At 39.8% G+C, this 13410-nt stretch overlaps 3 protein-coding genes across 4 annotated transcripts; 2 read left to right on the plus strand and 1 right to left on the minus strand.

The window, feature by feature from the left end:
* Window positions 1-190: 190 nt before the first annotated feature.
* LOC118409957 lies at window positions 191-3443 on the plus strand. Of its 2 annotated transcripts, none has more exons than XM_035811374.1 (3): window positions 191-211; window positions 2436-2647; window positions 3121-3432. In XM_035811374.1, the coding sequence occupies exons 2-3, from the start codon at window positions 2445-2447 to the stop codon at window positions 3305-3307; spliced, it is 390 nt and encodes a 129-aa protein (XP_035667267.1). In that variant the 5' UTR covers window positions 191-211; window positions 2436-2444; the 3' UTR covers window positions 3308-3432. The 2 variants fall into 2 exon arrangements, with proteins under 2 accessions (XP_035667267.1, XP_035667266.1); XM_035811373.1 differs by lacking the exon at window positions 191-211 and adding an exon at window positions 1626-1756 and having other exon boundaries at window positions 3121-3443.
* An 8-nt stretch (window positions 3444-3451) lies between these two features.
* LOC118409940 (protein FAM221B-like) lies at window positions 3452-8118 on the minus strand. Its single transcript, XM_035811345.1, has 7 exons — window positions 7735-8118; window positions 7162-7302; window positions 6370-6480; window positions 5964-6167; window positions 5677-5796; window positions 5292-5348; window positions 3452-4878 (listed from the first exon to the last, which is right to left on the minus strand). Exons 1-7 carry the CDS (start codon window positions 8072-8074, stop codon window positions 4739-4741), a joined length of 1113 nt encoding a protein of 370 aa, XP_035667238.1. The 5' UTR covers window positions 8075-8118; the 3' UTR covers window positions 3452-4738.
* Window positions 8119-8360: 242 nt separating this feature from the next.
* LOC118409923 (spatacsin-like) lies at window positions 8361-13410 on the plus strand (the record flags this gene model as incomplete). The annotated part of the gene is given in 8 exon segments (XM_035811313.1): window positions 8361-8729; window positions 9526-9707; window positions 10299-10505; window positions 10685-11474; window positions 11720-11840; window positions 12234-12384; window positions 12663-13180; window positions 13383-13410. Coding segments are annotated over 8 exon segments (2191 nt in total), but the record flags the coding sequence as incomplete, so codon positions are not given.

Genomic DNA, 13410 nt, shown 5'->3' on the forward strand with positions numbered 1-13410 from the left:
GGTGTGAATGATTATCCCGGCGGCTGAGAGCTACTCTGGCCCCTTAGAGAGCCTACACTAACTACGGTAGGCCGAGCCACTAGCTCATAGTAGACTGAATTCCAGGTAAGGCTGTTACGTAAGCTGCGACAAAACAGACTGTAGTTCAAGCTGCACGGTACCAATCTGACCGAGCAAGCAGGAGACAGGGATAGCGGGGACCATTTGTAAGGTATTACCATTTAGCAGGGCGAAATTGTCTATAGAGAAAAGTTTTAAACTTACAAAAGCTTACAAAGCGATTTGATAGGTCGAGACTGTTCCAGTGTGAGAAAGAGTAAGGACTAAAAGCTATCTATATTATTAGCTAATATCTCTCTTATGGTTACCGAATTTAACAACCGTCGATGGCAGATCAGTACCAAGGACGGAACCGCACAACTAGGGATCTTACCCGCCAGGTTGGTGGAAATTAAGTCGCTCTCCTGCTGTAATTATAATCTAGAGATCTAGTACAGATGCCCATGTCATGAGGTATTGCTCTAGGTCACAGTACCATTTCGTCCTACTGTCTCTGTAGAGTGACGTTAGCTATATCAGTGTGAAGAAGTCAGTCTTCGCATTCTGACAGAGACTGTGGCCTGTGCCTCTTAAAGACATTTTCTCGTTTATAGTGTCTACTGTCTACTCTTCTTTTGTAATGAGCAAAAGCCATGGGAGGAATGTCTGAATCACACTAAATGAAACATGGGCCTTAAGTGAATAGACAACACTGGACATAGAGGTAAATGAGGACGCCCATAATTAACTTCGGCCTTTGTCTAACATAACAAAGAGCTTCATACAAAATATTTTCACGGCCCATCCATAGCTTCTTAAGTTATTTCTAGGTAGTTAAAAGCAACCGAAAATGCAAATTAACACACTAACACTCACACACACTCACTCACACACTGACACGTTTAGGTGCAATAACGGTTTTTTCAGAAGACATAAATTTGTTACTGTTTGACATCAGCATTTGCATGATTAACGAGGAAAGGCCTCAATACACCTTTCTCACGCGGCGGCCATGATAGATCGAAGAAGAGGTCAATGAGGCAAACAGACAAAACTTATTTCTAAAATCAGGTCCCATTTAGTTTTCCCCCAAAACCACACAAATTTTCATGATATAAGATAGAATAATAAATATTACAAGAAGTGTTATGCACCGAAAGATGTAGCAATTTAGAGTAGTGTAGACTGACCCCATAGTCCCTTAAGAGATGCAAAATAAAAACATAATAATGCAAATTTTTAACGAATTTGCAGCCATTCACTTATTGGTCGATTTCCTAATTGGCAGGCTACCATTGGTCGAACTGCTAATTATGATGGACAGCCTTTTGTTTGCCACATTGAAGAATTTGAACTCGTTTTAGATCTATCATGGCCGCCGCTCGTGAGAAAGGTGTATAGCTTCCTGGAGATGGCGTGATTTGAAGAGGACAGAAGGAATTCATATAGATTATGCTAATAAAAGCCATCTTTGCATATCATTTGCATTGCAATGAGAGACATTTCATGCATACATTCATTCATTCATCTGTAGGCATATGACCCTTTGCCCCCAAACACCAACAAGTAAAATAAACAGTGGTGACCTTTGACCCGGCACGCGGGATTTTCGCGCCAATTCTGTGCTTGAGGCAGGACTAGACATTCCTGAACCGACCAGTTTGTGGTCCAACCCTTCAACTTCAAGTTCTACTCGCCATTCGGTGTTGGAAATCAGGTATTCGTATTCTCTATACACACACCTGTTTATACTAGGACGGGCTGTTTCAATCAGTCTGCCGTTGTTTCATTGTTTACTTCTAACGTTAGATTTGGCCTTGTTGGGTGCGCCTTATTATGAATTGAAGGCAACGTTACATGTTCACTAGTGATTTGATCTGTCTAGTTAACGTTAAGCTTTCCGACTTGGGTTCAGAGGAAACTGAAAACTATTAAAACCAACCAAGCATCAAACTGCTCAATCAACAACTGTCGTGCAACCGTTGTTTTCCTGCTTTCATTTGGCGTTCAGTCGAGAGTGGTATGGTATAAGAACACAACTGACTATAATTACAGCCCCGCCCCCCTTTGTGTTGTTGGCCGCCTACATTCCAACATAGCTCATGATTCACAAATGTGTAATTTTTGTATTGAAAATTCAATATGACATGAAAGTAATGTTAACTGTTAAGGGTTACTTAAATTGAATGTTTAACTCAGGAAGAGGACATTCTTAATACGTCAGATGGTCAATATTTACGTTGTGCTCGACACAGAGGCACTTTACAACTCTCTTACCAACATAGTCTTGTTTATACAGGCAAGATTGATCCATTGATATCATTGGACTGTTCCAAAGAGGGGGTGCACGCTTCATTTCACAATGTAAGCTGTTCTTGATTTGTTTCCCGTACCAGGTGCCGAAAATGCTGGACATAATCCTAGCGGTTCTGGCTGCACAGTTCACAGGGTTCCTGTGGTATAACCCATACACCTTGGGGAACATGTGGCTCCAGCTGACCTATCCACCCTACAGGAAACACGAGTTTGGGAAGTACCCAGAACATGTCTGCTATGGATCAGCCTTTGCCTCAGCTCTGAGTGTGGCCTTGCTCTTGTCTTATGTGCTGTGAGTATAACAGTGACTTGTTTAGGGTATAGCAAGGAACTTGATGAAAGCTCCTTGGGTGTAGTAAATCAACACATTGCATTGTTCTTGGTATGGTAACTCAAAAGCGGCATTGTTCTTCTGTCCGACTGGATTATAAGTACAGTTTATAAACCAATTCATTATCTCTATTGGAGAAATTAAGATAGTTATTCTTTCAATTCTAAGAAACAACAATTACATGCTGAGGACTGTGAAATTCAGTCGGTCCACACTAGTATTCGGCAAGAAAATGTTTGTAGCCCTCACTTCAGTTAAACTTATTTGCTCTTTTAGCCTATGCATGACTATGAAATTATGGTATGGATACCATTAATTATGCAAATCATCTAGCAATGCCAAGACTACATGTAGCTCCTGATAGCCTCAACACAGCTTTGCTTGTATCAACAATGCATCATTTACATGACAGATTTCTGTTCTTCCGTCTCCAGACCATACCTGGGTGCCACGACCCTGTGGGCATCAGTGCGGTCTGCCCTGCTCCTGTGGGCACTCACCACAGCTGTGGAGCTGCCTCACCTCACCTTTGGTGCCCAGGAGATCGGCATGTTTGCTATAGACAAAGGCCACAACATGGCTGTCATGGTTGTGGAGGCTATTGTCCTCTTTCTTTTTTAGAAGTCAGAACACGTCTAGTTGATAGATGTAACAACAAATATTCTTTTACTTTATAAAACTTAGTAAGTGCCTCCCTTTCTATGCAATTGTTTTTACCTGTTGTCCAGCAATAAATATAAACACAGTCATATAGAAACAGCTTTGTCTTGAAATCACTTCACAGATTTCTTCATAGAACAGGGTGAACATTAAATGTCATACACCATACAGTACATGAATATTGGGTTGCATAGAACACTATACAATGGTGCATTGAAAGCAGCAAGTCAGCTTTTACTTAGTACAATATTACTAGTATATCATCTACATGTGTATATCATACATAAATGCAGGGGCTATATCTTAAAATCGGTAGTCCATTTATCTGTGTGTCTTGTCTAACTCAAATAAGGCAACTGTTTTTACAACATCGAGATTATTTACAAGCCTGTCTTATAGTTGCCTATGATTTAATGGTTGCAGGCTTTGGTAAAAATTGAACAGTGCTTTTTCTGTGCCATCATAAAAAAATATATTCACAATTACATATCTATCTACATGAAACAATCTCTTCATATCTTGAATGCAAATATAGATATTACAGTATGTACATGTGCATGGTGAATTTTTTTCTTTTACACATATATATACAAAGTGGTCATTTTCTAATTATAATAGTTTTGTCATTTCTTTAAGACAACATCAGGAGTAATAATTTAAAGAGATCAACATATTTATAATATGCAAGTATCACTAATTCTGTCTTTGACAATCTTGCATTTACATCTGTCTAATATTCACAAACAGCAATGACTAGTGTGCCAGAATGTACAAGTATGTACTTGTGAAATGGTAGTGCAACTACGAAAGTGGACTGTATTTTAAGAGTAGAGTTGATTATACATGTTGTATATATGCTACAAGTTTGTTCATTATATACAAACTAAATCAAAATCAGCTAATTAGCCTATTAAGTAGTAATAAAAGGGCAATTTTCCCACAAATCAACAGAATATCATTAGAAAAAATAGCTATAAAAGAATTTAAGAGACTTTGGGAATTGAAAAATCATATATAGATATAACATATAAAACATTTGAGTTTGAGCAACCCCTGTAGGGACCTTTAGAAATTCATTTCAGGCATGGGAGCCAGATTTCACTTCAACAAGAAAGACTATGTAAGTAAAATTGCAAGCAATACCTGTTTGAGAGTTGGTTCCAAGGATACTTTTGGAATAGCTAACCAGATATAACATCTTTCATAACTTTAAGGTAAACACAGGTAACACCAGTACTCATATTTACAATTCTCATGGTCTTCTTCTACTCTGAGTCTGAGAGGGAAAAGTAAAAGTGGGATGAACAGTGGAATGCTCAACAACAGTAGGGATCCAACTTCTTGGTCCAGACAGGATCACTAACCACTGGACTACGCATGTTACTTATGAAGTCAGTCATAAACTGGTTTGAAGCCTGACTTTTTCTGCCCACCAAACTGTACTGGTGTGTTGTTGTCAAAGGGAAGGGCTCTTGGAATGGCTCCCTCTCCTTCTGTTAGTGCTCTGTAAGGGCTGTCATCATCTTCTTTCCCTGGAACAAACAGACACTAATTAAAGGCTGTCTTGAGAAATTGCTCAACTTGGATCTTATTTACTGTTTCTACCTTTTCTTTGTGGTACTCTAAGGTCCTTGGGTACACCAATTTAATTTCCTGGGTCATTTTTCTGATTTCAAAGAAGAAATGAAAAGATCACATATACCATTTAGGATACAAATCAAATCCACATGCTCATATTTTGGAACCAACAGTTAAAGAAAGTCCTTGTCCTCCTAGTTACAGTCATTCCATTCATCAAAGCATATTAAAAATTCATCACTTCATCAAAGCTCTGTGATATCTTAATATATGTAGCTTTGATTTAAAAACAAATCTTACAATATAAGACAATGGCTTGCTATCATCCTTTGTTAATGAGTGGTTCAGCTTTATTCTCAAGACTGACCTGTAAGCACGATGTTTCGAAGGTCGGGCATCTCTGCAAAGGGCAAGTATTCCTGACCTGAATGGAGGAAAGTAGAGGTGGAGTCAGTACATTGCATCATATTATAGATATTTTTAGTAGAAATAAATATTTGATCAAGACAGACTAGAAGGCAAATAAGAATTGCATTTACAATACTGTGAAATTTTTTCCCCTTTTCCGAATCAATCAACCCAAGACATACTCCAACAATCTTGTCACGTGTAAGTTACCATGATTGTTCACTCCAATCATGGCTCACTAACATTTGCATGCACCTTACACCTTGTAACATACATTGGGTATTGGGTAAGATATCACTGTTGTTACAGCTTATTTACATCCATAGTTTGGTACATGTGCTCACCACAAGGGATCCCACCCTGTCTCCTCATGTCTTCAGTCTCAAAGAACGTCTCATGGTCCTCCCAGTGCCGGTCACATGCTGCACACAGGAAATTGGACTCAAACTGACTGCAGCGACAACCTGGGTCGTGTGATGAAAACACAGTCCATTCTTATTGCAGCATCTGTTCTGATATACCATACAAATCATCTCAGAATGAAATACTGGTACTATTAGCAAAGCAGCTAGCCTGCAACAAACACTGATCTTTATTTTGCAATATATAATGAAGCAGAAGACATTGTTACCCTTTGCCTTGCATGGCTTGTAAGCATTGGGAGCATGCTGATCATGGGAGTGTTTGCAGCGACACTTTGCTCTCCAGGTGCTGGGGTCGAAGTCCCGCCGACGCTGGAACCAAAACTCCCCCACATCCTCAGGACGACCAGGAACAAAAGCAAAAGCTTTGCACTCACAGCCCCCCATCGCACACTTGACTTTCACACTCCTTCCTGGAGATAAAAGATATATCTTATCTTCATATTTCTTTTGTGTTGGTAGAAGAAACAATTCAGAACCAAAGCAAAAATTGGACATATTTTTCAACTGCCCTGAACCAGAGTCTTTGTAAGGAATGAGGAATCCAGCACTTATGTGACATCACATCATGCATACAGCATTTATACGCAAGACTCAACAACAAGTCTTTTTTACCTGTGTATTGTGCATGCTGGTTGAGCAGGTGACCACAGAAGCACTTGGACATGTCACCAACTCTGATACAGTCCCATGTGAACTCTGGGCACCTCCATCCAATGTAAACTCCTGAAATAAATGTATTTTTGATAACATTTATTCACACTTGTAAGCACAGTCATATTGCATATGCAGCACATACAATAACAGAATATAATACTGATCATACACATCAGTTGGAATCACAATTACAGCTACACCAATCTTTTTTTTACTTCTGAAAAATACTAGTGGAAATAAAAAAGGCATCCTCTAATAGACCCAAATGCTACCTCTGCAGCCGCAAAGCTAACATACCAGACTTCTCAACATTTCGAACAAGGAATATACTGTAATTCCTGATTTTTTCACTGTACTTTTATGTTCACGGTTTTCACGGTGACGACTGTAACGTGAACTTATCATTACAGATAACAAATAATTCACAGACTTTTTTATGTTCACATGCTGCCATCGTGAACATTTAGTTCCGAGAAGAAGTTCAATTTTCTCAGACCGGAAAGTTTGGTACCGAGAAGACAAAGTGAATTACAGTAGTTTTTTAGTGTCTTTACCTTCATTTTCCTTTGTTCATTCGTATTGGTCATTTGTTTCGTAACTAACAGCGTACAGCGTACTCTCACTCCCATGAGGCTTTTTATATATATATAATTTTTACTAAAAAAGAGGCTATTCATACAGTACAAAAGAAGAGGAAGATATCCAACTCCCTTGTCAAGGAACCAACGAATAAAGCAAAATGAAAATCACCTGTCTTTATAGCAGCTAGGGCAGCTTCTCTTTCGGGATCAAAGAGAGTTTTCACCTTCCCTGCAAAGTCATCGTTCATCGCCCTGGCAACAGATATCAGCTCCGCCTTCTTTGCTGGGATAACAGGTCTTGCTGTGTAACCTGTGTAAGGGTAGAACATCACAAACAGAATGTTAACTGAAAATAATTGAGATCTTCATGAAGTTCATGTTCTTGACATTTACATCATACATGTCAGTTTTATAGAACTTTTTGCGCGACAATTGTACCAGGTACAATGTATTAAATACAATTCATTAACAAGATCAAATTGTGCAAATCGAACTATGGAGCCCCAGGCTACTACCTGAGGCTGTACAATAAAATACTGTCCAGTTGGAACATCGATAATCATATTGAACATAAATATGGCCCGAGTATAACAGCTATTTATCTACACAATGTAGTGATGTTGCATGTTCACTCCTGAATATCAATCTGCAAGGCTAACATGTAATATTTAAAGAAAATTGACTTTCAACATTGACCTATTCAATTCTGCATACTATGACCATAAGCCACATTGAGTGTTACCTTTGGGAACAATGAGGCCTTGCTGCCTCTGAACTTGCCCTCCACCTCCCCTCGCAGCCGGCATGAGTCTCTGATCTCCTTTCGGAACCAATGCTCTCTCCATGTTTGCTCCTGACTGCCCGGCCGGCGTTGCCCTTGGAGACGGCCTTGACGCCAAATTTTTACTTTTCGGTCTAGCGCCGCCGTGAAACGCCCCCTGTCTCTCGCTTCCACGCTTCACATGCTCGTCGTTGGGACCGCTGAACGTAACATTCTGTGTTGCTACCTTTTGGGTCGGTCTCGTGGACGTTTTGTTCAGTTTTCCACTAGAAATTGTTCTGCCTTGCTTTTTCTCCGCCATTTTTCACATTTTCTCACCTAGGAGAAATTTACTAATTAAACGCATTAAAACGCAAAGCAATTCATGATTGAAACAAGTTATTACTTAGTTATAGAAAGAAAAAAAAACTATTGAGAAAATATTCGACTATATAGATAAAATACTTTATAGCTTATATAACATTCATACTTCAAATATACTGTAACTGTATCGAACATAAGTATTCCATACGTGTTGGTGCGTTCTTCTAAGTGTTGTTGTGTTCAACGACACGCTTTTCGATGCCTGATCAAAATAACAACACAAAGTGAATCATGCAACAATTATTACATTACTGGAAAGTATCTTATTGTCTGTAACATAAATAGATATCATTTTTAATCATCGGAGATTACGCTATTAATGTTGATTCGGGGATCTAAAGTACAGGCCAGTACAGACTGTGAGCAGCTAGGTTCGAAGGTCATGGGTCACGAGACAAGATGGAGGTGTGGGAAGAAACTTTGCAGTTTGTTCTGCAAAAACTTCAGGATTCTGTGGATATACAACACGTCAGAGAAGCCAAACTATGTACCAAGACAGGAACGATTGCCCTTCTGAATGAAGATTCTACAATAACCCTCCTAAAGCTCGGAGGAAGTGAACAGAACAGAGCCTATCTCAGGAACATCAGAAGGTGAGCTATCTCGTCAACGGTCTAGTCTCGTGTCGCTTGTGAAACCAAAAAGCCGCCTCCAAAACAAAAATACAGTAGCCGAGGATGTTGACCGGATGTTCCTGCTAATAAGGCTTTTATTGCACCATTGACAGGATGTTCCTATCAATAAGAATTTATTATACACCTCCTGTAAATATGAATTTTCTAAAAGTGCTGTTGACATAAGACAGTGGCTATTGACAGGTTGTTCCCTGTCAACAATTTAGAATGCAAAAATATCTTATTGACAGGCTACGTATGTTTTCGTTTGGATTACAGCACTTAACAAAGGAATTTGTCAAATGGCTCAATAAGCATATTACCCAGGACAGGAGACCTGGCGCATCCCTGTCTTGTATGTCACCCATATCCTGTCAATAGCAGATGAAATTCTTATCGCAGACTAGACTTTGAGTTTCAATAGAAGAATGATCCTATTAGTAGGAATATTTCTTGCACTATTGACAGGATGCTCCTGTCAACAAATTTGTTTTGACATGAGGTTCCTATTATTAATAAGAATTTCCCTGGCACTTTTGACAGGATGTGCATTATTATCCTATCAGCGTAACCCCAACCTAGATATATAACAAATGAAAGTACACTTATTATGGTTATATAATGTTACAATGTTATAATGTTATAATTTAACTGCAGACTGACAGTGAGCTGCTTTCCATTTGCTAGGCATGAGACACTGGCAGGATGTTAGGTCAAAGGTCCTAGAATAGGTTATCTCCTTTCTTGTTTTCAATTTTTTGTTACTTCTGTACAGTTTCAAATGGGAGGAGAAAGAGGCTTCCTCAAGTGTGGGTCCCTACAGCACAGCTGATTCGGCTATAGCAGTGGTGACAACAAATGGCAACCTGCAGCTACACAGTGTAGAATGTGGCAGTCCTACAGAACTGACAACAAGATGTCTAGGCTCCTGCTGCATACAGGATATAGCAGGCCCAGGTAGGATTTCCACCTCATTATAGTGCATGATGTTTTGTTTTTGATGTGTCTGTTTTTTTTCTGTTTGCTTGTATGTCTGTAGGAATTTGAAACAAGTAGAAAGTGAAGGGGAAATGGTGTAACTGCAGACTGACAGTTAACTCCTTTTCATTTGCTAGGCATGAGACACTGACAGGAAGTTAGGTAAAAGGTCCTAGAATATGTTCCCCTCTCTTGTTTTTAATTTCCTACATATGCATGTTTGTATACCTTGTGGAAGCCATTGGGAAAATGCATAAGACTGCATCAGTGAGAAATTCACAATGATGAATAAAACAAGAAATTATTTTGGTGCGTCTTTTTTGTATTGCATATCTGGTAAACTGCCAATTTCAAAGCTGTCTATGATCAGGCTAATATGGTTGATCCACTCACAGTTGGAAAAAGAACCCAAGTACTCTAACTTGGAGGACTGGGAATGTTTATTTAAACCTGTACATTTTTAGTCAACTACTCTTACCACAATGGCACAAGATGCATAAGTGCTTTTCTGTCTTTTCATATCAGGATATCATCTTATGTAAAATGATATTTGTATCATCTTCTACCTAGGTCCTGTGGATATTTTGGAGGTGGGAGCAGATGTGGTGACTGTGTTAGTTGACGGCAAACTACTGAGTAAATTCGCTGTTTCTGAAGAAGAAGAAGAATCACTTTCTGTCATCAACCAAATAAAGCTGCAGGATGAAACCAGACATGTCAGACAGGCGAAGGTTGTGTCTGGGCTCCTGTTTTGTCTGCAGGGGGATGGAGTTGTTGGTATCCTTTTACAATCTTGGTTAAAAATAACAGTGAAAATGAGAATTTCAGCTTTAATTGAAGGGAAACTTAGAAAATAGGATGATATTGCAGAATTGTTAAATGCAGTCAATCAGTACCTATATTGATGGTATATAACTTGAGTGCTAATGAGTCATTTCCTTACATCTATAATACAGACATCTTCCATGTAACATCTGGTAGAAAGATGGGCAGGATTGTCATAAATGAGTACCTGAATGCCAGAAATGAGCCTCTTGCTTCTGAAGAGCATCAACACTTGTCATGTTTTGATATTTCCAACAACCTGACATCACTTGTAGTTGGCAACACCATCAGGATCCATCATGTGAATCTGAATGAGTACTTCACCCTTTTCCCCCACCACCTCTGTGCTGTAGTAGAGGAGCAAAATCCAGTGAGAAGGTTTGAAGGCTTAAGTGAGGAAGACTTGGGCTCATTTCAGTTCCTGCCAAGAGAAGTTGCTGACAGAAGCTGGAAAAGTCATTTGCGGCAGGTCAGAATGAAAGTTATGCAAAGAAGTTTCTTCCAACGGCCTGGAAGAAAGACAGGTGTGAGTCACCCAGCCCCATCATACTTTGCAGCAGAAAAGGAAGCCAAGTACTGGTTTGAAGATGTGCCTGAGATAATTGCCACTGTTAAGAAGAGAGGAAATGACCTTGGCATGCACCTCAGTTACATGAGGAGGCCTCTCTCAACCTCAGGATTCTCTGCTTCAAGAACAGTAAGGAGACCCAGAGCCAGAGAAGTGTCCCAAGGTCCAGCTCCACTCAGCAACACCTCCTTTCATCTTCCACGGGAATTGCAAGGTTGTGAACTGATGCTGCTTAGTGTGGCAGATGCCACAGCTATTGCATGGTTTAGTGCACCTCAAGGCAGTGAGATGGGCAGAAACCATGGGCTTGTCTGTCAGTACAACCTATCAACAGGAACGTGTAAAAGTCACAGGTAAAATCTCAACGTATTCAATTGAAATATTAAGTCTAAAGCTGGTAGACTTCAAGCATTATTAATTGACTTCTTTCATCAGAAATTCCTGTGTCCCTCCATTGCATCAAACTTTCAATTATTTTCTCAGCTGTACTATTCATATTCCAGTCTTTCACCCACACAAAGTAACTAGGGTTTCTCTCTTGTATTGTAGGAATTTTTATGACTGTATATACATGAATGAAGGTGGATTTTTTATATAGGTTGAAGGAGCCATCTCTGCTTGTCCAGAGTGATGACAACCTGCACCCACACCTCCTCCTGACAGACATCACACTATCAGCTGTAGCCTGGGACGCTGCACAGGAGGAACTGGTCAACCAGGTTAGCAAACATGGATATTGTAGAATTCATGACTTAAAGTCTGTGTTGACTGCAGAGTCGGAGGGTGATTGCACTCAATTTTTTGGGGTAAATTCAAGTAGTTTGTTTTGGGATAGGTCAGTTAAGATTATATTTGGGGAGTTAATGTTATAAAATGACAGAGAAATACTAGATGAGTTGTATTTGTCATTTCACACCCTTATATGTGACCACACCATACGTAGTACCACATTCTAGACCTAAAGATGAGATGGACTACAAGTTTTGCAAAACAGGTTATCATATCTATGCCTTAAAACATCAATACTGTATAATGATTTTATATATGACACAACTTGAAATAGACTGATTTTAAAAATTCAAAAGGTCTTATTTGACATTGTTTTCCGATAGCTGATGCTATATGCAGGTGCTTCTGTGGCCGAGTCTCTCTGCCATATTAACCACTGGGACCCCTGTTCCATCCCCATCCACACACTGGAGGTGGGGCTGAGGCATCGCCAACTGGACACTGTCGCCTTCTTTCTCAAGAGTAGGGAGAATGGTAAGGGTTGTGTTGTTGAAATAGAGCAGTCAAGAAGTTGAATGGTTTAGTTTTTGACAGTTTCATACCCAAACCGTATCTTACATGTGATTACCGGTATCTTACATGTGATTGGTAGTTTGATTCCCTCACTGAGTCATAATCAAGAATTTAAAAATTTTCTGCTTAGTAAAAAATTATAGTACAAACTACCTAGTAGTTAGTAAAAATTTTCCTAATATTTTTTCTGTCTCTTTGGTCTTTACCTAACAAAAGGTGGATCTTTCTTGTCTTTTCAGTGTTCCGACCAAAATCAAAAAGCCCAGCCCAAAGCCCCTTATCCCCAACCCCACCCAGTCCTCCCCCGGCCCCCAGTCTGGACACCCTTCAGCTTAGGGCAGCAATAGACCTCCTGGTCTCTGCCATCCACGAGAACATTAAGGAACCACAGTCCAAACAGTTTGCTAAACAACTCCTGCACCTGACACTGGACCACCTGCACCTGCTCATCAGGACAGCAACTGAGTTAGCATCAGATACATCCCACGATCCTTTTGGGTCCTCCGAGGACTCGCCTATCCCCGTGGTGTCACCAGGTGTCATGGTAGACCGGCCACAACTGGAGCAGTCTGTACAGACATTGATGGGCTATGTTGTGGAGCTACGGAAGTTCCTGAAAAGACCTGCCGACCAGAAACAATCTGACAGTGTGGAAAGTTCTGCCCAATCAGCACTGTCTGATGAAGAAGCCTATAAACTGCAACTCTTAGATGAAGATGACAAGTGCTTGAAGAGGTGGGAGACAATGAACAAAGAGGTAAGTAGCATGTGCAAACTACTGTGGGATACATGTAGAAACGTAAAATACAAACCAGTCTTTGACATCTGTATCAAACATCATCAAGACTCAGGTATGACATGACATAGGTTGTTTCTGTACCCATTCTATTGTTTCATTCTCATGTGAAAATATATAAATATATAATATATATGCCTTGAATTAGATATTTCTCCTCTAGGCCATGATTTGTGATGCCATCCTGACGT

The sequence above is a fragment of the Branchiostoma floridae genome, chromosome 2 (genome assembly GCF_000003815.2).
Source record: "Branchiostoma floridae strain S238N-H82 chromosome 2, Bfl_VNyyK, whole genome shotgun sequence".
NCBI classification, from domain to species: Eukaryota; Metazoa; Chordata; class Leptocardii; order Amphioxiformes; family Branchiostomatidae; genus Branchiostoma; species Branchiostoma floridae.